The sequence below is a fragment of the Lithobates pipiens genome, unplaced genomic scaffold (genome assembly GCF_037356315.1).
Source record: "Lithobates pipiens isolate NorthernLeopardFrog02 unplaced genomic scaffold, aLitPip1_a1.2 Scaffold_25, whole genome shotgun sequence".
In the NCBI taxonomy this organism is placed as follows: domain Eukaryota; kingdom Metazoa; phylum Chordata; class Amphibia; order Anura; family Ranidae; genus Lithobates; species Lithobates pipiens.
Window position 1 is genome coordinate 227,346,040 of NW_027507787.1, and position 24,085 is coordinate 227,370,124.

General features: G+C 44.4%; 1 protein-coding gene across 1 annotated transcript in view; it reads left to right on the forward strand.

The window, feature by feature from the left end:
* Positions 1-24,085, forward strand: part of LOC143930931 (alpha-2-macroglobulin-like protein 1) — a 281,168-nt gene that overhangs the window by 144,133 nt on the left and 112,950 nt on the right. The window contains exons 20-23 of the mRNA XM_077455621.1: positions 3,564-3,690; positions 6,427-6,548; positions 13,028-13,082; positions 17,349-17,432. Of these exons, the coding sequence (XP_077311747.1) occupies positions 3,564-3,690; positions 6,427-6,548; positions 13,028-13,082; positions 17,349-17,432 (388 nt within the window). The remainder of the gene's footprint in view (positions 1-3,563; positions 3,691-6,426; positions 6,549-13,027; positions 13,083-17,348; positions 17,433-24,085) is intronic.

Below are 24,085 nucleotides of genomic sequence, written 5' to 3' on the forward strand. Positions count from 1 at the left end.
AAAGATAAACAGAGTAATCAGCATAATAAAGTATTGCTATGCAACTCTAGCGCTGCCCTTTTTCAGCTACTTCCCCACATGGGTAAACACCCAGCACTGTCTACCTATGCAGTCAGGCCTGACTGATCTAAATGGAAGTCCAGTAAAACAATATTCGCTAGCAATCTTTCGGTGGTGCACTTGAAGAACAACTTTGTAATCCAAACGTATAATAAAGATAAAGCATCTGTCTTTAAACAGCTCTCACCACTCGGACAAGTCCAAGTCCGGTTTCTCTGCCTTTTCGTCTAGGAACAGGAATCCACCGACCTCCCAGTCTTCAATCCTTCTGGTGTACTGCAGCAAAGATGAGAAAATGTCTCTCAGGTGCAACTAAGCTGGCAGAGAGCTCTTTGGAAAAGAGCACAAGGCCCAGGCTTCAGGCCTTGTGCTTTCAGCAGTTCAGCACAGACCTCCTCTTGCTAGGAGAGAGGGGGGTGTCCAAAGAGAGCGAACTAGGCCTCTCCCCCTCCTTATATTTCCTCCCCCATAAGTCTCTGGGGCATAACTCAAAGCATCCTGGGAACCAGCGGGGTTCTGGGAACAGTAGTTTTATAGTTCTTAAAGAGACCCCGCTACACTAGAAAGTCAGGATATGAAAAATGCTGGATTTGTAGTAAGTTACACCCAGAAACTGCTAAGATCCGACTTTTAGCTGTCCCTCTAAACCTCAAGTCATTATTGAAAAATACTCTAGTCTTAAGTATTAAGAATGTCTCAAAAGGGTACCGCAATCAGAGTATTATGTTTTACACTTTAGGAAGGACACATGAACCTTCAGTTAGGCAATACATCCAAAGGAGTAGGTATGTGTTCCAAGTCAGTATTTAACAGTGCGTACATTTCCCATCTGCACTAGTAATTTTACATATACAGGTCAGTTGTGTAGTTACAAAAATCAATCCTTTAACAACACCATTAATAAACTTACTACATACAGGAATACAACCTCTGGGATACTTGTGGATAGACTTGTTAGTGCTGCTCTTGAGGCTGGAACTGAGTCCCAACGTAGTTTTCTAAGAAGTTTTTCATTGGGAAACAATACATGCATATGCTGTGGTAAAATTTGTTACCTGTGGATCCCCGCAGGAGTGAAAGGATGGTGTTATTTAGCACAGTTGGTACCAGTCATGTCAGCCCTAGGCCAGACTCAGGAAAATCACATACAAGTTAGTTCAAGTCCACTACATAGGTTAACTTATAAATATAAGAGAGAAGGCATGGGTATAGTTTCCATCCTGGACAGGATGGGGCATAACCATGATGGACAAATTAAATAACTACACTAGTCTAATAAATGATGTTATGGAAAAAAAAACTTCCAAGATATAGAACTACTCAATGTCAAGCTCAAAGAAATTAGAAGACAACTAGAGTTACACGAATTAGCTGTTGAAAGCAGGGCAGCTCTAACAGATTTATGTGAAATGACCCAAGATTATGAATGTTGTACATGGATTCACAATACCAGCCTGGAAATCACCACCGAACACAAGTAAATAAATTAATGAAACAAGCAAGGGACATATTTAATTATGGATGGAACCCCTTTTCTAATTTGGGTTTAGGTGAAATGTTTTCATGGTTAAAGGACGTAGTAATCATAGTACTATTGCTAACATTGATAGGCTATCTGATTTTCAAACTTATTTTGCTTTGTATTAGCAAAAGTACTACACCAGACCAACCTTCACATGCATACTGTATACACAATATCTGCAGCTTTATTTAAATGAATATAACAAATGTAGAAAGAACCGTAGATTTCAGGAGGCTGTAGAAAGTCATATGTATGACTTTAAGAGGGGGTTGAAAGGTTATGCTAAGCACCCATCTTGTTTTGTTTCAGCCATCCTATATTCACCAGCTTCCATTTTACAATATGTACAGTGTGAATACCTCTTTAGCTTTTCAGAAATCCGTACCAGAATGAGTTTTTTCAAAAGAACTGTTTCACATGCTCCTTATCTAAGTTTTCACATTCTCTCACATTCAGAAGCTACTTGTCTTAACCAGTTGTAACTGCATATGAAATTAATATATACTGCACATGTTTTATTATGAATATTCTGTGTGACTTGCAATTTGCTATAAGAGACGCCTCCTGAGTCCTGACGAATCAAATACAGTCAGTTCCCAGAACATATTGAGTGCGTGTTATTTTTGTTCTCTGGGACTTGGCTCCAGATATATCTGAAATTGCAGCATACATCGATCTGAGGTCTGAGAGGTTAACCACTTTCAGACCGGACCATTTTGCTGGTCAAAGACCAGACCACTTTTTGCGATTCGGCACTGCGTCGCTTTAACTGAACATTGCGCGGTCGTGCGACATGGCTCCCAAACACAATTGACGTCCTTTTTTTCCCACAAATACAGCTTTCTTTTGGTGGTATTTGATCACCCCTGCAGTTTTTATTTTTTGCTCTATAAACAAAAATAGAGCGACAATTTTGAAAAAAAACGCATTATTTTTTACTTTTTGTTATAATAAATATCCCCCAAAAATATATAAAAAAACATTTTTTTCCCTCAGTTTAGGCCGATATGTATTCTTCTACATATTTTTGGTAAAAAAAAAATCGCAATAAGCAATTATTGATTGGTTTGCGCAAAAGTTATAGCGTTTACAAAATAGGGATAGTTTTATAGCATTTTTATTAATAATTTTTTATAATTATTTTTTTTCCTAGTAATGGCGGCGATCAGCAATTTTTATTGTGACTGCGACATTGTGGGGGACCCATCGGACATTTTTGACACATTTTTGGGACCATTGTCATTTATACAGTAATCACTGCTATATAAATGCAGTGATTCCTGTGTAAATGACACTGGCAGTGAAGGGGTTAACCAGTGGGTGGCAGTGTAGGGGTTAAGTGTTCCTAGGGGTGTGTTACTAACTGTGGGGGGGTTGGGCTTTCATTTAGTGAACACTGATCTCTGCTCCAATCACATGGAGCAGAGATCAGCGTCACTAGTTGCTAGGCAGAATGGAGAAATGTTGTTTACAACGGCATTTCTTCATTCGGCCGCTCCGTGAGACGATCGCGGGGATGCCCGCGGCTATCGAGTCCGCGGGTCCCGCGACCAGACTCACGGGGTCCCGACCAGCGCGGGAGTGCGCCGCCGGCAGCGTGCTACCGATGGCAGGGCGGCAAATTTAAAGGGACATACATGTACGCCCATTTGCCTGCCCGTGCCATTCTGTCGACATACATCGCCGTGCGCTGGTCGGCAAGTGGTTAAAGGGACCACCCTAGACACAGGATTAACCCTTACACTAACCCTTTGTTTGCATTGGTGAGATCATTCAGTAAGAAAAGGGGCAATGAATAAAAGTATAATATATCATTTAAACCAAATACAATTAATCACTGAACTAAATTGTTTAAATACATCACAATTACTGCACCACAAATCCCAATTTTTGTTTTAATATGCTCTGTACCTGTATAATGCAATTTTAATGCTCTCCTAACTTCACAACTAAGTATAAAGATGTATTTCTCTGTTGGCAGGTACAAACCACCCTGTTACCTTCCTTAGAATTGGATGAGGAACCATGTGCTGACTGTCAGTACAGCAGCTGTCTAAGTGCCGATGAAAGCAAAACGTTCCACTGGAAACTGAAAGCATCTAGGCTGGGTGAGTCGTGTGTCCAGTGAGAAATACTCAATGCATTACCCAACTTCTTTGAGAAGGATTTAAAATAAATGATACTCCTTTAGCTATGAGTGGAGCTCCCACTGCTGACCTCTGTTTTTTTAGAGGAGCAGACTCCGGGGTTGTCATGATGACCTTGGTTTTACTTCCTGGTCAGTTACTGACTTGAAACAAGTATGGAATTAAGTCTCAATAGTCTGAACTCCTCATTCCACAAGCTTGATCCATGTCAGTGACCTAGTACATAATAAACAACCTGGGAGCCTGTACTTAAACAAGTCAGCAATGGCAGCTTCCAAATGTCTAACTTCAAATACTCTTTATTCTCTTTATTTGGCTATAGCCCTGTCATTTGGTTACAGTCATCTGAACTCTGCAGGTTATGTTGCTTGAGGCCCCAGTTAAAGTCTAAGTTTGGGTCATTTTTCTTTAAATCAGCACAAGGGACCATGTTTACATTTAATACAAAGTGTCCCTTGTTCTGGCTGTCATAGTTGAAATCTGAAGTCCTCTGCTCCCACCATATCCTGCAGCTGTACTCTTCAGGTGCTGCATGGGGGTTAATAGGACCTGTCACAGTCACTCATCAAGAATGTTTCCTATGCCCAATCTCTCTGCCCCCCTCTCCCATTCATAGAAGCTGTACTTTTTCTTCCATGAGTGAAAAACCCTATATGAATGGAGGTGATGGATCTTTTGTTCATCTGCTTATTCTCCTTTCATAGATTGTTTTTCATTTATGGAAGCTTTAGTACAGCTTTTATAAATGAAGGAAGGGATGGGGGGGGGGGGGGGGGGGCAGAAAGCACAGACATAGTAAGCACTCTTGGTGAGCACCTATGACATGTTGGTTACAGTCATCTGAACTCTGCAGGTTATGTTGCTTGAGGCCCCAGGGGGACAAAAAGGGGAAAAAAAGACAAAGAAGGAAAAAACGCAAAAAACCTCAAAAAAATAGTTGGTTGTGTTGGACTTTTTAAGCATACTACTGTGATTGAATATATAGCATAAAAAATAATAAAGAAAAAATTATATATATATTGAGCATAAAAAAAATATATTTATTTAAAAAAAAAAAAGAATTAGAAAACACATCGAGTACTGTTTTTATATAACCTGTTTATCTTCATAAAATTTTACATCATATCCGTATCTATTTCCATCAGATATATATACCTGGAAGGTAAACAAATGTACATCAATACTTAGTATACAGAGAAGAAGGGGGTACAGTGGACAGGGTATTAATTACAGAACCGATCTTAGATATACTCTGGCGCTCTACATGTTTCGCGTTATTACCAACGCTTCCTCAGGAGCTTTATCAATTTTTTTTCTTAATGGGAAAAAGAAAACCCAAAAAGCATACAGCGGTTCAATTTCCCGACTGGAGGAAGGCACTGGAGGGGCTAGATGGTCCCCCTCCCTTAAACCTTTAAACTTTTAACCATCGAGATAAATCTATCTACTCCCCGTTCCATTGGTAAGGCTAAAGGAACTGAGAAACTGGCCACTCTAGCCTAAGAGATTATGGTGCAAAATCATCGTCCGCTATGTTTTACACTACAAATATTTGAAGCCTCTATGCTAATCGCAGGCTCCTATACATATAAAAGTGTGATGTCGATGTGAAAATCGCCCTATCTGCCTAGAGAAATCTTTCCTTATGTGTTATTTCTGTCCTCTTGCACTGCTTTTTGGGTGTTCTTTTTCCCATTAAGAAAAAGAATTGATAAAGCTCCTGAGGAAGCGTTGGTAATAACGCAAAACATGTAGAGCGCCAGAGAATATCTAAGATCGGTTCTGTAATTAATACCCTGTCCACTGTACCTCCTTCTTCTCTGTATACTAAGTATTGATGTACATTTGCTTACCTTCCGGGTATATATATCTGATGGAAATAGATACGGATATGATGTAAAATTGGATGAAGATAGACAGGTTATATAAAAACAGTACTCGATGTGTTTTATAATTATTATTTTTTTTTTAAATAAATATATTTTTTTACGCTCAATATATATATAATTTTTTCTTTATTATTTTTTTATGCTATATATTCAATCACAGTAGTATGACTAAAAAGTCCAACACAACCAACCATTTTTTTGAGGTTTTTTGTGTTTTTTCCTTCTTCGTCTTCTTTTCCCCTTGTTTTATTTCAAGTTATTGAAAGGACATGGCATTTAGAATTTTTTTATTTTGCAGTGTATCCACAGAACCACCCTGTGTTAGATACACACTATATATTTTTTATTACCTATGACAGGTTCCCTAGCTTGTATTAACCCCTGCAACACTGGAAGATTGTGGCTGTGAGGTATGGGCTGGCACCAGCACACAAAAACATTGCATTAAATGTAATTACATAGTTACATAGTTAGTCATCCATCCAGTTCAACCAAAAGAAAAAAAAGAAAAAGTAAAATAAAATCCCATATACACAATCCTGCACCCACAAGTGAATCCAGATGAAGGCGGAAAACCACAGCAAAGCATAATCCAATTTGCTACAGCAGGGTAAAAAAAACCTTCCTGATCCCCCGAGAGGCAATCGGATTTTCCATGGATCAACTTTTTCTATAACTCAGCAATTACCATTGCTTGTGCTATTTTTTAAATTTTTTTATTTGACCTAAACTTAGGATTTAGGTACACCTAGCTGGGTTATCTTAATATCTATCATTTCATTAATTTAGCATGTTTCTTTCTTTCCAGGAGAAGCAAATATCACAGTGAGGACAGAAGCTGTTAACTCATTGGAACTGTGTCAGAATGAAATACCTATTGTCCCCACACAAGGCAGCTCTGATACAATTATTAAGCCACTTCTTGTACGGGTTAGTATCATGATAATTCATTCTCATAGTTCTTTTAGTTTTATTCAGGTAATATAAAGGGTAGAATACATTTGTAATGCCGATTTTACAATTGTTACCTTATGCTATGTACACACATTATTGGTTGCAGCGACATCTGGAGAGCCTTACCGCACTTAAAATATATGCAAGAAACTGGCTAAAAACATGACCTTTGATTCCATATTACATAGTCACATAGTAGGTGAGGTTGAAAAAAGACACAAGTCCATCAAGTCCAACCTATGTGATAATATGCCAGTATTACATTGTATATCCCGGTATATTGTGGTCATTCAGGTGCTTATCTAATAGTTTCTTGAAACTATAGATGCTCCCCACTGAGACCACCACCTGTGAAAGGGAATTCCACATCCTTACCGCTCTTACAGTAAAAAGCCCTCTACATAGTTTAGGGTTAAATCTAAGAGTTATCAAAAAGCTCCAGCACAGGATGGACTGTGGGTGCTTGTATTAGCATAGTGCCGCGTCATGAACGTTTAGTTGTTCAAATGTTGAAAGTGAAAAGAATGGAATTTGTAGGCACAAATTATATGAAAATAAAAAATAATTTTATTAGCAAATTAATACATAGTATCATTAAAAAACAAAAGAAAGAAAACAACATGCTAAAAACTGCAGTGTGACTACAGTGGCAACTAAAAACTCTCCTATAGTGGTCAGAGGGTGTCAACACACGTCACAAAGAACGTGTATGACCATACTAGATTGTAGCAAAATTATTTAGCTCTACATGTTTCGTGAAGATTGCTTCTTCAGGAGCTAGTATGATTTCTAAAAAGAGACAGACCATTATTGAATTTTAATGAAAAGAAAACAAACAATATATTACATACATTACAGTACATTTAAGAATCAGCTTGTCAAGATATGTGAGTGACACCAAAGACCACCTAAGCATGCAGGCCGAACAAACACCCCATGCAATGTGCACAACAGGTCGGATGTGGGGGCGCACCACATAGTTTAAAGTAGAGATAAGATATCCTATAGAGAGCATGTGGGTGTTAGTTTACTGAAAGTAAAACCCCACAGAAAGAGGGGTATGTTATACCCACACCATATAACCCAATAAGGGAGGGAGGAAAAAGTATAAACTGAGCGTGTATACAAGGCAAGCAAGAACAAATTCATCCGCTTCACATGCAAAGTATTTGGAAGTTGGAAATAGTTTATAGTAGGTGGCTAGCCTTCAAGTGTGGTCTTATATTGTGCTTTGGTGATGGTATGTTGTCACCTAGGAAATAATACAAGTTAAATTGTATAGAGGGTGGGGCCTGATAAATAGTGGTAGCTATATACATATAAGCTCTCACCTAGAGAATGGCCCAAGATAGTAAGGGTAACGGCATTGGTAAGACCGTATAATAGTTATCCATGTGGAAAGGGCTGAATATGCCAGGGTTATTTGTAAACCAACCTGGGATCTAGAGCAAAGCAGGCATCAAAGAAGGGGGTACATAGTAGACCGCCTGTGAAAACAGGAATGTCCCAGGCAAGTCAGTCAAAACATCCAGTTCAATCAGCAAATAGCGCTAGATAAGCAAAGAGAGGTACGTACCACAATCAAGGTAAGATTGGGATCGTCCGGGTAAGGAGGTTCACGGATGGAGATTTTGCCATAGAGTGGGGCTAACACACAGTGCTTTTTATGTGCGTCTCAATAAGGTGTGCGGTGGGGACTTCCGCATCACCTGACCCGGCTGTGTACAGGACGCGCGTGCACCGGCATCCATCCGCACATGCGTGGCCCACATAGAAGGCCGTCACGGAGACGGAACAGGCAGGAGCGAGTGCCCCACTGGAGGAGAAGGAGCCAGCAGCTCACCCCAGTGGCGCCTCCAGGTTGATGCCGCAATGTTAGCACACGGCCCATAGAAGGGACCAATGGCTAGATGGATACCAGTGGCAAAGCATGGATGGCACCCACAGGGGAATGCGCCAGCGAACAGTCCACACCAAGCCATAGATCAACCCCACAGTGTTGGAGGGGTGAGCTGCTGCCTTCTGGCCGCACATCACAGCCTGCAGCGCTAGCAAAAACGGTGTAATGTCCAGATGCCGGCAGCAAGGGGAGGTTCTTTTTGTCAATCACATGTAGCACTGACCCCCGAAGGAGCTGCTGGTTTTATTGGGCTTACCGTTACCTTCTTGACCTTGCCTCCCTCTAGGGGTTCCTGTGGTAGATGGCCCAAAGAAAAGCAGAAACTGACACTGGATCTTCTTTTGGGTTATTTATTTACAAGATAACACAGTCTCTTAATGTAGAGTAGAGGGTTAGGAAGTAAGTTCAGGTACTTTTGGAGTACAAAAATAGAAAGTTTCTTAACCCCTTCCCGCCGAGCGTACGCACTTCTGCGTACTCGGCTTCCGGGGGGTATACCGGGATGATGCCCGCACCTGCAGGCATCATCCCGGTACCGTTTTGATCAGCGGGCGATTGGCTATCCAGCCATAACAACCGATGCGGCTAAAAGCCGCTCGGCTGTTATGCCGGAGGAGCGGGAGGGGACGTCCCCCCCTCCCGCCGCCTCCCGCCGCTGTTACCGGTGCTCCCGCTCGATCGGGAGCACCGATTCCTTCTGCGCTGCCTCCGGCCGCTGGGGAGGAACTGGAACGAAGCCGTAATCGGCTTCGTTCCAGTCTCCTCATAGTAAACACGGAAGCGACGTCATGACGTCACTTCCCGTTTACTGGGCTGCCAATGGCGCCGGTTTTTAAAAAATATCCGGTATTCAGAATCGCCGTTTTCGGCGATCTGAATACACTGAAGTGTAAAGGAGGGGTGGGGGGTCTTTTAGACCCCCGATCCCTCCATAAAGAGTACCTGTCACCGCCTATTACTGTCACAAGGGATGTTTACATTCCTTGTGACAGCAATAAAAGTGATCACATTTTTTATTTTATTTTAAACAATTTAGTCATTTTAAAATAAATAAAAAAATAAAAAAAAATTTTTTAAAGCGCCCGCCGTCCCCGCGAGCTCGCAAAGCAAAGAAAACGCATACGGAAGTCGCACCCGCGTATGTAAACGGTGTTCAAATCACACATGTGAGGTATTGCCGCGATCGTCAGAGCGAGAGAAATAATTCTAGCACTAGACCTCCTCTGTAACGCTAACCTGGTAACCGTAAAAAATGTTTAAAGTGTCGCCTATTGAGATTTTTAGGTACCGTACTTTGTCGTCAATCCACAAGTGCGTGCAATTATAAAGTGTGACATGTTTGGTATCTATTTACTCGGCGTAACATTATCTTTCACATTATGCAAAAAAAATGGGATAATTTTACTGTTTTGTTTTTTTTAATTCATGAAAGTGTCCCTTTTCCCAAAAAGTTGCATTTAAAACACTGCTGCGCAAATACCGTGTGACATAAAACATTGCAAAAATCGCCGTTTTATTCTGTAGAGTCTCTGTTAAAAAAATATATATAATGTTTGGGGGTTCCAAGTAATTTTCTAGTAGAAAATATGGATTTTAACTTGTAAACACCAAATTCCAAAAATAGGCTTAGTCATGAAAGGGTTAAAGAATAAATCCAGAGAATTACCGTTTCACAGCTGGATTCTCACAACCACCGGATAGACCTCCTCTTACTAGGCCTAGCAGCCGGTAAGGTGTTAAATAAAGCAAAGTCTCTGCCACAGACTTGTATGTAGAACACTGTAGGAATGTAGGTAAATTTAAAGAACCATCATATAGTACCAGTATCTCTCAGCCGGTCCGGCGATACTGTATGAACATGGATCCATGAAGTGTCCTTCAACTGAGCCTCCAGGCTCCTTCAGAGAAGCCAGCCTTGCGCATGGCCTTCTCCTGAAGAGTCCTCCCCTGGATGCTTCTCCAGTTGCTGGGAGTCTCCTTAGATGAGACGGCACCGGACCACCTTTGAATCATTAGGGCCTCATATCCATTCAGGCCTGTCCCTGCAGTTGCTTCGCCTCAGGCTATCCAGCCCCGAGGCTTGGAAGTGTATGGATCCGTACCCCAGGCCAGGAGGGCCATGAGGGCTGGCCAGGAGAACCAGGACCCAACAGACAGAAAATATCTTCTGGACCGGAACCCCAAAACACGTAATGTCAGTACCTTAAATACACTCCCACTGTGCTGGTTCCGAGAAAGAATGGCATTCAATACACCCAGCTAAACTGCATTCTCAACCGGCAGTGACAGCCACACCTGCAGCCAAGGAGAACCCAGTGCAATCCAGCTAAACTGGTACTGAGACCATAATTTAACAAAATGAACCCCAAAACCCAACTGTGGGGCTGATTTACAAATGATTTGCTCCATGAGTTGTGGCGCACGCCAATGCGCAACGGCCGTTTTGGTATTCACAAAGCATTTGTGTCTGTAACACAGCGCAATTCACCATTTACTATTAACATGCTGGAGCACGGGAGGCGGCGATCGGTGCGCCGCTATAGACATGGCACACGCATTATTCAACTCAGAATTAAAAGAAGGGGGAAGTGCCAATATTATGGGGGTGATGTGGGGTGATGTGAGGAAGTATAGTTATAACTGTCCAAGTAACAAATATGCCCAAAATAGAATGGAAAAGTAACTTTTTCTGAACAAGCCTGCTGCGCCTGCAAATACACTTGGAACTGTGCGAGGTCAATTTATGCACTGCACATGCGCAAGCGGCATTTGCGCACGTTCAAGTGCTTTGGTTCACTGCGCCAGCAAAATCTTAGTAAATGTAAAGCCACGTAGATGCATTTGCATAAGTTGAATGGGCGCACCTCTCAACGTGACTTTTTTTTTTTTACGCTGGTTCACGTTTAGTTTTTTTTTAAGGCTATTTGCACACAGGTCATGTTAGCACTAAGAAAAATAAATAAATTAAGAAACAAAAATGTGTGGGGGTCCCCCAAAATTCCATACCAGGCCCTTCAGGTCTGGTATGGATATTAAGTGAAACCCCGTGCCAAAAAAAAAATGGCGTGGGGGTCCCCCTCAAAATCCATACCAGGCCCTTCAGGTCTGGCATGGATTTTAAGGGGAACCCTGTGCCAAAAATCCCTCAAAATCCATACCAGACCCTTATCCCAGCACGCAACCTGGCAGGCCACAGGAAAAGAAGGGGGGACGAGAGAGTGGCCCCCCTCCTGAATTGTACCAGGCCACATGCCCTCAACATTGGGAGGGTGCTTTGGGGTACCCCCCAAAGCACCTTGTCCCCATGTTGATGAGGACAAGGGCCTCATCCCCACAATCTTGGCCAGTGGTTGTGGGGGTCTGCGGGCGGGAGGCTTATTGGAATCTGGAAGCCCCCTTTAGCAAGGGGACCCCCAGATCCTGGCCACCCCCCCTGCGTGAAATGGTAATGGGGTACAAAAGTACCCCTACCATTTCACCAAAAAAGTGACAAAAGTGTTAAAAATTACAAGAGACAGTTTTTGACAATTCCTTTATTAAAGTCTTCTTCTTTTCATCTTCTTTGGATCTTCTTTCTTCTTCTTTCCTTCATCCTTCAGTTTCTTCCTCCACCTTCTTCTTCCTCCATCTTCTTCTTCCTCCGATCCTCTTCTTCTTGCTCCGGTGTTCTCGTGACGGCATCCTCCTCCACAGCGTCTCTTCTTCCTCGATTCATTCTTGGGCCACTCCGCATCAATGGCAAGGCTCCCGCTGTGTGACGCTTCACTTCTTTTGACAGTTCTTATATAACGGAGGGCGGGGCCACCCAGTGACCCCGCCCCCTCGGAGGCACCGTTCCGTTATATAAGTGTCAGAAGAAGAGAAGTGTCACGCAGTGGGAGCCTCCCATTGCGCGGAGCGCAATGTTACTAGTCCACCGGATTTACAAAATTAACTTTGAATGGCTACTGTGGGGTTTATTTACTAAAGGCAAATCCACTGTGCACTACAAGTGCACTGCAAGGGGACATGCAAGGAAAATAAAAAAACAGCATGTTTTGCTTGCACATGATTGGATGATAGAAATCAGCAGAATTTCCCCTCATTTCAGATCTTCCCCTCAGATCTACAGCGACTGCACTTCCAAGTGTGCTTGTAGAGCACAGTGGATTTGCCTTTAGTAAATCAACCCCTGTAGGTCATTGCACATAATGGGGTTGATTTACTAAAGGCACATAGACTGTACACTTAGCAAAGTACAGTGGCATTCTGCAAAAGCAGTTGCTCCAGACCATAGTACATGAGCTGAAGCTCTGCTGACTTCCATCATCCAATCATGTGCGGGCAAAAATGCTGTTTTATTTATTTTCCCTAACATGTGATTGGGTATTCTTTGCGAAAGTGAACCTTCATCTCATTTATTAAGCTCTGGAGCAACTGCTCTTGCAGAGTGCAGTTGCATTTTGCAAAGTGCACAGCCTATTTGCCTTTAGTAAATCAACCCCAATCATCAATCTCATCTTTGCTCTTGGTCCCCTTTGTTCTTTTAGCTAAACTGTGTTTATTGTACTTGCAGCCTGGAGGAGTCCTACAAGAAAAGTCATACAGTTCACTGCTTTGTATCCAAGATGGTAAGGAATTACTGTGAATTCTTTAACTGAAGGCTATAGAAAAACAAATATGTAATACATTTGTCTGTTTCTGGACCCAATAACCATAGCCCACCATAGAAAATTTCCCATGTAAGTGACTTTCCAGTGCAAATTTAGGTAAACCGACTATGAGTGTGTAAGCAGGGTCCAAGAACTGGATACCCAGAGGGGAGGAAAGACACACACAGAGACCCGAATTTTCAAGGAAGTGTATTAAGGTGGAAGTCGCAACAAAACAGTAACAAAGCCTATGTAATGGCAACAGTCTGATCAGATCTATAGAGAACTGTGTTAGGCTCGGTTCACACAGGGGTGACTTGTCCAGGCGACTTAGCCGCCTGACAAGTCGCGCTCCATTCTGTACTATGGAACCGTTCTAATAGGAGCGACTCAAGTCGCTCTGACTTAGAAAAAGGTTCCTGTACTACTTTTGGGGCGACTTCAGGCGACTTGCATTGACTTCTATACAGAAGTCGTTTTGCAAGTCGCCGCTGTAGTCGTGTGCAGGTCGCGTCTGTGAGTTGCGCTGCAAGTCGTGCCGCCCCTGTGTGAACCGAGTCTAACAGTAGCCTGGAGCGATACACTAATGCTGAAAGCACCTGGCAGAGGGGGCAGCTGGAAGGCGGGCGTGCAACTGAAGAGGGAAGGCTCCTATCTGTAGAATAGGCTGACAGTCCCTACTCTGTCCCTCCTCCACTGGAACCTCTCCCTACACAATGTACACTCTCCTTAGCCAGTGGGTCCCTGTCCCTAACATAACCACATGCAAAATGCATGCCAACTGCAGTGAGTCAGTACTTTTTATAAGCATTGGCCCATCAAAGGTGACTGCAGAGGTCACCTGGCATAGCAGTACCCAAATGGACAGCTGTTCTCCTGATGACACCAATGGAGGCCTCATAGGTTAATTCTACCCTCCACACTCTATGAATGGTGGCTGCAGAGCAGCACCACCTATGCAGGGAGGACAAAATACCCCTGCCTACAAATGCCCAGAATATGTACCAAAATCTAGAAAGCTAAATAAAGGCCAGGTGCCAGAAAAGCAAAAAAAAAGATTTTCAAAAGGATATACCAACAATAAAACTAGAGAAGACAAAATAATATTTTCTTTTTCATTTTGGATAAGGTAAGGGTGAGTTATAACCCCTGTAAGGTTGTTTTCTTTGCCATCCCATTCCCATTGGGAAGATTTCCCTTTATCCCTACTCCAAATCCATATCAGGAAGTGAGAGGAAATCCCTACAAAGTGAGGGAAATCCTGGTAGTCACCAAACCCAGTGTATCTACTGGAAGATACCCCCTCTATTCCTGTTCTGAGGAATGCTCATATATTGGGCTTTTCTTTCCCTTTTGGTTATCATGGTCACAGGACTAATAAAAAAAGTGAACCTCTTGAACTGAGACACAGAGGGCATCAAAAATCTTAGTTAGTCTAACCCATTTCCACTCTATCCAAAACTTTAAGCCAAAGAGGAATTGCAATATTTTGCTTGACGTTGTAATCTCTGATTCCATATTTCTCAAAATCACATTTGTGATTTTCCTTCATATAAATACAGTGATACATTTTACAAATGTGCTTTGCCAACTTCAGGAAGCACAATAAGAATAAGTGATAATCCTGTAAGAAAAAAAAAAGAACAACCAGGTCATGTGACCCATCAAAGTCATGAACGGGACATAAAATGCAGGGTGATAGACAGGAGCAAATTATGAATGAATGAGCAACTTGTATAGCGCTACCTATGTGAACTGAATCGCTTCAGAGCGCTTTCTTGCCACCAGAGTCCATCTGCAGCTTTTTTTTTTTTGCATGGTCCTTTACCCTGTAAGGTCCTGACATGCTTATAAACACATACAACATTGACATACACATATTAAGGCCAATTTTTGTTTTAGACAAGGTCTAATTAACCTACCGGCGTGTCTTTAGAGTGTGGGAGGAAACTGGAGTACCCGGAGGAAACCCACTCAGGCACAGGGAGAACATGCAAACTCCAGGCAGATGGTGTCGTGGTCAGGATTTAAACCAGCGACCCCATTGCTGTTGGGTGAAAGTGCTAACCACTACACCACTGTGCTATATCTGTAGGCTATAATTTATAACTTAGACTTATTGAAGGGAACATTTTAAACTTGCATGGCATGGCCTCTCAGTGGATACAGAAAATTGAACATTGTAATTTCCCTGAAAAAATTCAGTGAAATCTCACCATTTTGGCAAAGTGTATAGGAGAATAAGAAATGAGAAAGGCTCTTGGTGGCTTTTTCGGGGTAATAGGCTTTAAAAGGCTCTTCGGGTTAAAAACGCTCCTTTCAGTTACCATAGACCAGTGATGGCGAACCTTGGCACCCCAGATGTTTTGGAACTACATTTCCCATGATGCTCATGCACTCTGCAGTGTAGTTGGGGATCATGGGAAATGTAGTTCCAAAACATCTGGGGTGCCAAGGTTCGCCATCACTGCCATAGACTGTCAGAAATAGCCACAGCCTTAAAGGGGTTGTAAAGGTTCGTTTTTTATTTTCTAAATAGGTTCCTATAAGCTAGTGCATTGTTGGTTCACTTACCTTTTCCTTCGATTTCCCTTATAAATGTTTTTTTTCTTTGTTTTCTTTGTCTGAATTTCTCACTTCCTGTTCTTCCTCAGTAAGCTGTTCAGTAAGCTGTTCTGGCTGACTAACCACCAGCTCGGATGATGGTGAGAAGTTTACTGAGGAGAAACAGGAAGTGAGATATTCAGACAAAGAAAAAAAACATTTAGAAGGGAAATCGAAGGAAAAGGTAAGTGAACCAACAATACACTAGCTTAGAGGAACCTATGTAGAGAATAAAAAACGAACCTTTACAACCCCTTTAATATTTTCACAATATGAGATAAAAAAAAAATGATGGAAAGAAGTAAAATGAAAAAGTTAAATTGACAGTACACAAATACAATACATTTAAAAAAATACAAAATTCTGAAATAAATTAACTAAACTACCTGAAATACCCCCACCCGCAAAAATGTCAGCCGAGGGTCCTAGTAGCGTCATTATGCGGGCTGTGCGTGCTGTACAGCCATGTGCATGGAGAATTGAACGGTTGGAAAAGGTGTACCCATGTACCCTTACCTCTTTTTCTGGGGACAAGTTTGGATTTTCCCTCACTTTCTTTCTAGGTAACAGTGGTCACCACTACAAATAGAGTGTGAATCTTCCCAGTGGGGACATAGACAGCAATAAAATCCTGTCTAACTAATCCTCTACCCAAAAGTAAAAAAAGGTTTTGCCTACAGATATAATTTGCATTGATGAAACTGTGTGCATGTATAACATCTAAACATACACTAGGGCAGGGATATGCAATTAGTGGACCTCCAGCTGTTGCAGAACTACAATTCTCATGAGGCATAGCAAGACTCTGACAGCCACAAGCATGACACCCAGAGGCAGAGGCATGATGGGACTTGTAGTTTTGCAACAGCTGGAGGTCTGCTAATTGCATATCCCTGCACCAGGGTAACTCCTATTTCTGCAAACTCCCCTGCACCTAACTGGGTTATTTAAAGTGACATTGGGATCTATTGGCTATGGGAGCGTTTACTCCTTAAATTAATCAAAGTCTGGATTTGTAAACTTTGATGTATATTACATGTGTTATGGTATATGCACATACACACACACCCCCAAATTAAGTTTTATTCAAAGCATGAATAACATATACGGTCTATTTCAGTGTTTCTCAAATAGCTTACAATGGCCAGCTTCCAGGCCACAGCCTTCCTCCTCCAGAACTTTCAGCCATCTGCAGATCGCCTAACTTCCACAATACCTCCCAGTTCCCATATAACTCCCAAACTCCCATATTTGCCAGTAGTGCCCCTAAACCCCCTGAGAGCTCTCAGCCCTCAGAAAACCCTTAGCATCCCTAGTGCCTCCTATCCTTCCACAGTGTCCTGAACCTCATCCTCTACAAGACCATCTAGTACTTTAATCCCCACCAGAACCCTCATCCCCACCTTGACACCCAACCCCATTCAGAGCCTCCTGGCATATTAATAAATATTTGTCATTTCCATACTTTTATTGTGTGAGAATACATTTTTTTTTTTTTTTTTTACTGTTGGAGCATGAATGGTTATAAAATAATTTACCAAGACCTGGTCTCAATAAGGTTGAGAATCACTGATCTATATCATTGTTGTATTTTGCTTGTTTTGCCTTTATGTGAATCTAACACCAGTGTGTTTACATCAGGAGACTCAAAGACAGAGAACGTCTTTCTGCAAATTCCAGAGAATACTCTAAAAGATTCTGAAAGAGCCTATGTAACCATTCGGGGTAAGTTACATGTAATCTCTTAAAGTGAATGTAAACCCTAAACCTATGTTAGCACTAGTATTAGGATGCAGTGGCGGCTGGTGGGTTTTTTGTTCGGGTGGGGCAGACAATCACCTCCCCCGGCAGTGCGGCACTAACAACCCCCTCCCACGTGCACTTCTGCCGATTGGTCTGGCACTTACCTGGATAGATAGATCCATATAGATGGTGGGTGTCTTCCAGCGTGGTGGGGTGCTGGCAGCGGTTCCAGGCTACCGGGTGTGTGGGGTCTGGCCAGCGGCTCCAGGGTGGTGGGCTTCCTTTCTGGCTCCAGCGGCTTCCTCCCTGGCTCCACGTCAGGCATCCAATAGGATTGTCTGACATTTTGGCCAATCGGGAAGCAGGTCTCACCCCTGCATTCTGAATGGCGTGGGAATTTTTTTTTTTTTTTATGAAAATAGCAAAAATGTATTTGCTATCATCACACAACTGGGTGGGATTAGGACGCAGTGCTCTGCGCCTCAAGCCTACCCTTTATTGAAGCCTATTAGAGCTTCTGGCTCTAATCATGTGCTTCAAAAAACACTGCCATAGGATAGAGAGGGCAGCAACAGTGTTGGGGGGGGGGGGGCAACGCCTGGCCGCCACTGTTAGGATGTGGCCTTTCTTTTTTACTATTCATAGATACATAGTTCTTCCACAACTAAATACAAAAGAAGACTTTTGTATTTTCCCATAGTAATAAGATGTGGCTTGCAAATCTTTCCATTCATTGATAATTGCAAGTGGCCATCAGATCTTTCTATACATAGATACTACACTAGCATTAAGATGTTGCCTTTAGTTCATCCTAATAATAGATAGTACACTAGTAATACGTTGTGGCCTTTAGATCTTTTTATACATTGATAGTACACTAGTGATATTGTCAACAGTGGTGAGGCTTTTAGGTCTTCCTATGCTTAGACATTGCTGAAAATGTCCCTTAGTTCTTCTCGTACTTAGCACACTAGTATTCCATACAGAACATTTTAAATACTATCATTAGCCCACATAAAACGGTTCAGTAGATTGTATTGCAGCTTTTCAACAAAGTAAGCAGTTACATACAGAAGAGTCTTGGAAGAGGAGTATCTCCATAATCTCCTAGAACAGTAAATATGAAATTTATTTGGTGGTAACTTAGGCAGCTTAGCTCGTCCTCTCTGGGTCCTGCTATGTGTAAAGCAATAATAATATGCTTCCTGGAAACCATTAAATACACAAGACTCTGACATTTCTTAATATTTGAAAGATTCTCCTTGATTGATAAAATAGAACGAGTCCAGAGACGGGTAACAAATATGGTGAAAGGTTTGGGGACATGACCTCAGGAATAGTGATGGACGAACTTCCGACGGGACGTTTCGCGAACGCGAACCGCGAACGAGGCCGATAGTTCACGAACCGGAAAGTTCGCGGCGGGCCCCATTGACTTCAATGGGAGGCGAACTTCGCAAACCTTTAGGTCAAATTTGCAGCCACAAAATAATTATTAGCTGGGCAAACATAGTCCCACCACATGACCAATGACATAATACATGTATGAGGTGAATTTGGGATTGATAACTACAAGCATTCTTTTTTTATATGGGAAATTGTTCTGACAATTCAGGACTGTGGAGCGCATGAAGGCAATGGAGGACACGGAAGGTCAGGGACCAGGGTAGGCAAAGAAGAGGGTGCAGGAGATGATCACCAGCAGCGTGACATACAGCAATGACACCTGCACCGTGATAGAGTCATCTGACAGCAGCACCGTGATAGAGGGCACTGACATCAGCAGCGTGATATACAGCACTGACAGCAGCAGCGTGACATTAAGCACTCACACCAGCACCGTGATATACAGCACTGACAGCAGCACCATGATAGAGAGCACTGACATCAGAAGCGTGACATTAAGCACTGATATCTGCACCGTGATATACAGCACTGACAGCAGCAGCGTGACATTAAGCACTCACACCAGCACCGTGATATACAGCACTGACAGCAGCACCGTAAGCAGCCCCAGGAGGAAGTCAGCACAGCACAGGGATGGTGTGATCCCCTCATAATAAGCAGGCCCAGGAGAAAATCAGCACAGCACAGGGATGGTGTGATCCCCTCATAATAAGAACCCCCAGGAGGAAGTCAGCACAGCACAGGGATGGTGTGATCCCCTCATAATAAGAACCCCCAGGAGGAAGTCAGCACAGCACAGGGATGGTGTGATCCCCTCATAATAAGAACCCCCAGGAGAAAGTCAGCACAGCACAGGGATGGTGTGATCCCCTCATAATAAGCAGGCCCAGGAGTAAGTCAGCACAGCACAGGGATGGTGTGATCCCCTCATAATAAGACCCCCCAGGAGGAAGTCAGCACCGCACAGGGATGGTGTGATCCCCTCATAATAAGAACCCCCAGGAGAAAGTCAGCACAGCACAGGGATGGTGTGATCCCCTCATAATAAGCAGGCCCAGGAGTAAGTCAGCACAGCACAGGGATGGTGTGATCCCCTCATAATAAGAACCCCCAGGAGAAAGTCAGCACAGCACAGGGATGGTGTGATCCCCTCATAATAAGAACCCCCAGGAGTAAGTCAGCACAGGACAGGGATGGTGTGATCCCCTCATAATAAGAACCCCCAGGAGAAAGTCAGCACAGCACAGGGATGGTGTGATCCCCTCATAATAAGAACCCCCAGGAGAAAGTCAGCACAGCACAGGGATGGTGTGATCCCCTCATAATAAGAACCCCCAGGAGGAAGTCAGCACAGCACAGGGATGGTGTGATCCCCTCATAATAAGAACCCCCAGGAGGAAGTCAGCACAGCACAGGGATGGTGTGATCCCCTCATAATAAGAACCCCCAGGAGAAAGTCAGCACAGCACAGGGATGGTGTGATCCCCTCATAATAAGAACCCCCAGGAGGAAGTCAGCACAGCACAGGGATGGTGTGATCCCCTCATAATAAGAACCCCCAGGAGGAAGTCAGCACAGCACAGGGATGGTGTGATTTCCTCATAATAAGAACCCCCAGGAGAAAGTCAGCACAGCACAGGGATGGTGTGATCCCCTCATAATAAGAACCCCCAGGAGAAAGTCAGCACAGCACAGGGATGGTGTGATCCCCTCATAATAAGAACCCCCAGGAGTAAGTCAGCACAGGACAGGGATGGTGTGATCCCCTCATAATAAGAACCCCCAGGAGAAAGTCAGCACAGCACAGGGATGGTGTGATCCCCTCATAAGCAGCCCCAGTAGAAATATGACACCGCTCAACCTCTTCAAAGAGGAGGGTAGGGGCATATAGTACGGTGTGCTTTTTTGGGACAAGGAAGTGAGCCAAATGAAGAAAGAAGGTCTGTGTGCTTGAGTAAAAAAATTGTTTATAGACATATACATGGTCTACTGGTCACATGTGTTGAATTACTCCGAGATCAATGCCTCATTCATTTATAGAAACGTGAGGTAGTTAACACTGTCGTGAGCTAGGCGAGTACGCTTATCGGTCACGATCCCCCCTGCTGCGCTGAACGTCCTTTCGGACAGGACACTGGATGAGGGGCAAGCCAACAGTTCGATTGCAAATTGGGCAAGCTCTGACCAGAGGTCAAGCCTGCCCATCCAGTAGTCCAGGGGTTCATCACTCCTCAGAGCGTCCACATCGGCCGTTAACCCGATGTAGTCGGACACCTGATGGTCTAGGCATTCCCTGATGCTGGATCCGGATGACACCTGTTGATGGGTCGGAATGACCTCATATCCGAAGTCACCAACACATCTTCAAACTGGCCTCTTCTTGCAGGCGCTGTTGGATTGGTACCCGCAACTCCTTCTCTAGGAGTGGGAATTGCTCCTCTGCCAGCGCACGCAAAAGCAGAATGCAGCATTTCTCGAAGCAAGGCCTGGAAGTGCTGCATTCTGACAGCCCTCTGCGACGGCGGTAACATTTCCGCCATTTTGTGTTTGTACCGGGGGTCTAAGTACGTTGCCACCCAGTACTGGTCCTTGACCCTTATGCTTTTTATATGGGGGTCCCTATTAAAACACTGGAGCATGAAGGCCCCCATTTGCACTAAAGTGGAAGCGGTGTGGTGGCCTGGCTCCTGCTCATCATCCAGGATAATGTCGTCCTCTTCATTCTCCTCTCCCCATCCACGCACAACAGGGATCCCAGAAAGGTTTAAAGCATGCTCTTCTTGCTCCTCCTCATCCGCCCCGGCACCATCCTCCTCTGACTCCTCTTCAGACTCCTGTTGTTCACTTGTCTCAGATAGAGTAGCCCCCCCTGGGAATTCATCCAGCATTGCGACTTCCTCATCTTCCCGCTCCTGCTCCTCCACAGCTTGATCAATGACACGACGCAGTGCACGCTCCATAAAGAAGGCATAAGGTACCATGTCACTGATGGCGCCATGGCTGCGACTGACCAGTTTGGTGATCTCCTCAAATGGGCGCAGAAGTCTGCATGCGCCGCGCATGAGCAGCCACTGGCGCGGTGAAAAAAACCCCAGCTCCCCAGAACCGTTTCTGCCGCAGAGTTCATACAGGTAGACGTTAACTGCACGTTTCTGCTGGAGCAATCGCAAATAAGACGTCTGACCGGCAGATGGTGTCGCCGCTGAATGTCAGCAAGGCGAGCCATGGCCGTGTAAGATCTTCTGAAATGGGCCGAGATTTTCCTTGCCTGCCGCAAGATGTCCTGGACCCCAGGGTATTTGACAACGAATCGCTGCACGACCAAGTTTAAGACGTGTGCCATGCATGGCACGTGCGTGATTTTGCCCTGTTTCAATGCGCTAAGCAGATTGGTACCGTTGTCACACACCACTTTACCAACTGTCAAATTGAGCGGTGTTAGCCACTGATCTGCCTGTGAACGCAAAGCTGAAAGGAGTGCCGGGCCAGTGTGGCTCTTGGCTTCCAGGCACAACAGACGCAGCACGGCATGGCAACGTCTCACCTGGCATGTGGAATAGGTTCTGGGGAGCTTGGGCGGTGCAGGGGAAGAGACGCTAGCAGCGGAAAAGGAGGAGGCAGCTGAGGAGGAGAGGGAGGAGGATGGAGTAGGAGGAGGAGGAGCAGAAGAGTCAGGCCTGCATGCAATCCGTGGCGGTAAAACCAAATCTACACGGGTGCCACGGGTTACATGCTTGACGGCCGTCAGAAGGTTCACCCAGTGGGCAGTAAAAGTGATATACCTTCCCTGCACGTGTTTGCTAGACCACATGTCTTTGGTCAGATGTATCTTGGCACCGACACTGTGTGCCAGAGATACATTCACTTGCTGCTGAACATGGCCATATAGCTCTGGGATGCCCTTCTGTGAGAAATACTTCCTTCCTGGGACCTTCCATTGTGGTGTTCCAATGGCCACAAATTTGCGAAAGGCCTCAGAGTCCACCAGTTTATATGGCAGTAGTTGGCGGGCTATGAGTTCTGACAAGCCAGCCGTCAATCGTTGGGCAAGAGGGTTATCCGGCGTCATCATTTTTTGACGCTCGAACATTAGGCTCACGGAAGCCTGCCTTTTTGCAGAAAAACGTGAGCTTGGCGTGATGGAAGGTGGAGTGGAGGACAATTGTGAGGAGAGAGGAGAAGGAGAAGTAGAAGACGAGGCTGGACGGTGAGAGCCTGCAGTGTGGCTTTGTGTGTTCCGTTGCTCCCACTCGGCTCGGTGATGGCTGCCCATGTGCCTTCTTAAGGCGGTCATCCCTAGGTGAGTGTTGGGCTTACCGCGACTAATGCATTGACTGCAAAGATTGCAGATGGCAACGCTATTGTCAGCAGCGGACACGTTAAAAAAAGCCCACACTGCGGAGCCATGTGCCGGTGTCCTGGGAGCGCCAGATGTGACCGTACATGGTCGATGACTCGCTCCTGATACATTTGCAGTCTGCTTTGTCCCTCCTGTGCAATGTAAGTTAGTCTTGCTTCTCCTCCCTATCTGCTGGTCCATATCTCCCTGTGAACTCCCCTCCTCTTCCTCTCTTGTGGGCACCCACGTGACATCACTAGACACATCATCATCAACGTCGCCTTCCCCACCGCTATAAGAAGAGATCTCGGAGTAGGCAGCAACACCGGGGACCAACCTCCTCCTTGGGCTGATCTGGGTACTGTCGTCAGACTGCTGAGTAGCGGTTGTTGCTACCTCCTCTTCCTGATCCAATACCAAGAGTGGCTGCGCATCAGAAATGTCCTCTTGATATGGATCGGAAAATAATTCCTGTGACTCAAGCGGAAGGTATGTGGTGGTGGTGGTGGTGGTGTTGGTGGTAGTGTCTTTGGGGGTGCACATAGCAGAGAGTGAAGAAGAGGGTGCAGATCGAGAGGATGAGGAGGGTGCAGAAGAGTAAGGCTGAGCGAGCCATTCAACCAAGTCTGGTGCGTCCTTTAAAGTAATTGAATGCACCTTCTGCAACTTCCCACTTTGGCTCAAGGCTGGTGCTCCTGCCCTACCCCTACCACCCCTGCGGAAGGGCCTGCCTCTTCCTCTGCCTGTCATTTTTTAAATCACCCTGTGACAAAACTCTTAGTCCCTATACCGATGAAGGACTGCTGCAGTATAGGGCAGCAGTCAGCAGTGGTGCACCTCAACCCTATGTATTGTGGACCGATACCGGTCCTTACAGAACGGCAGACTG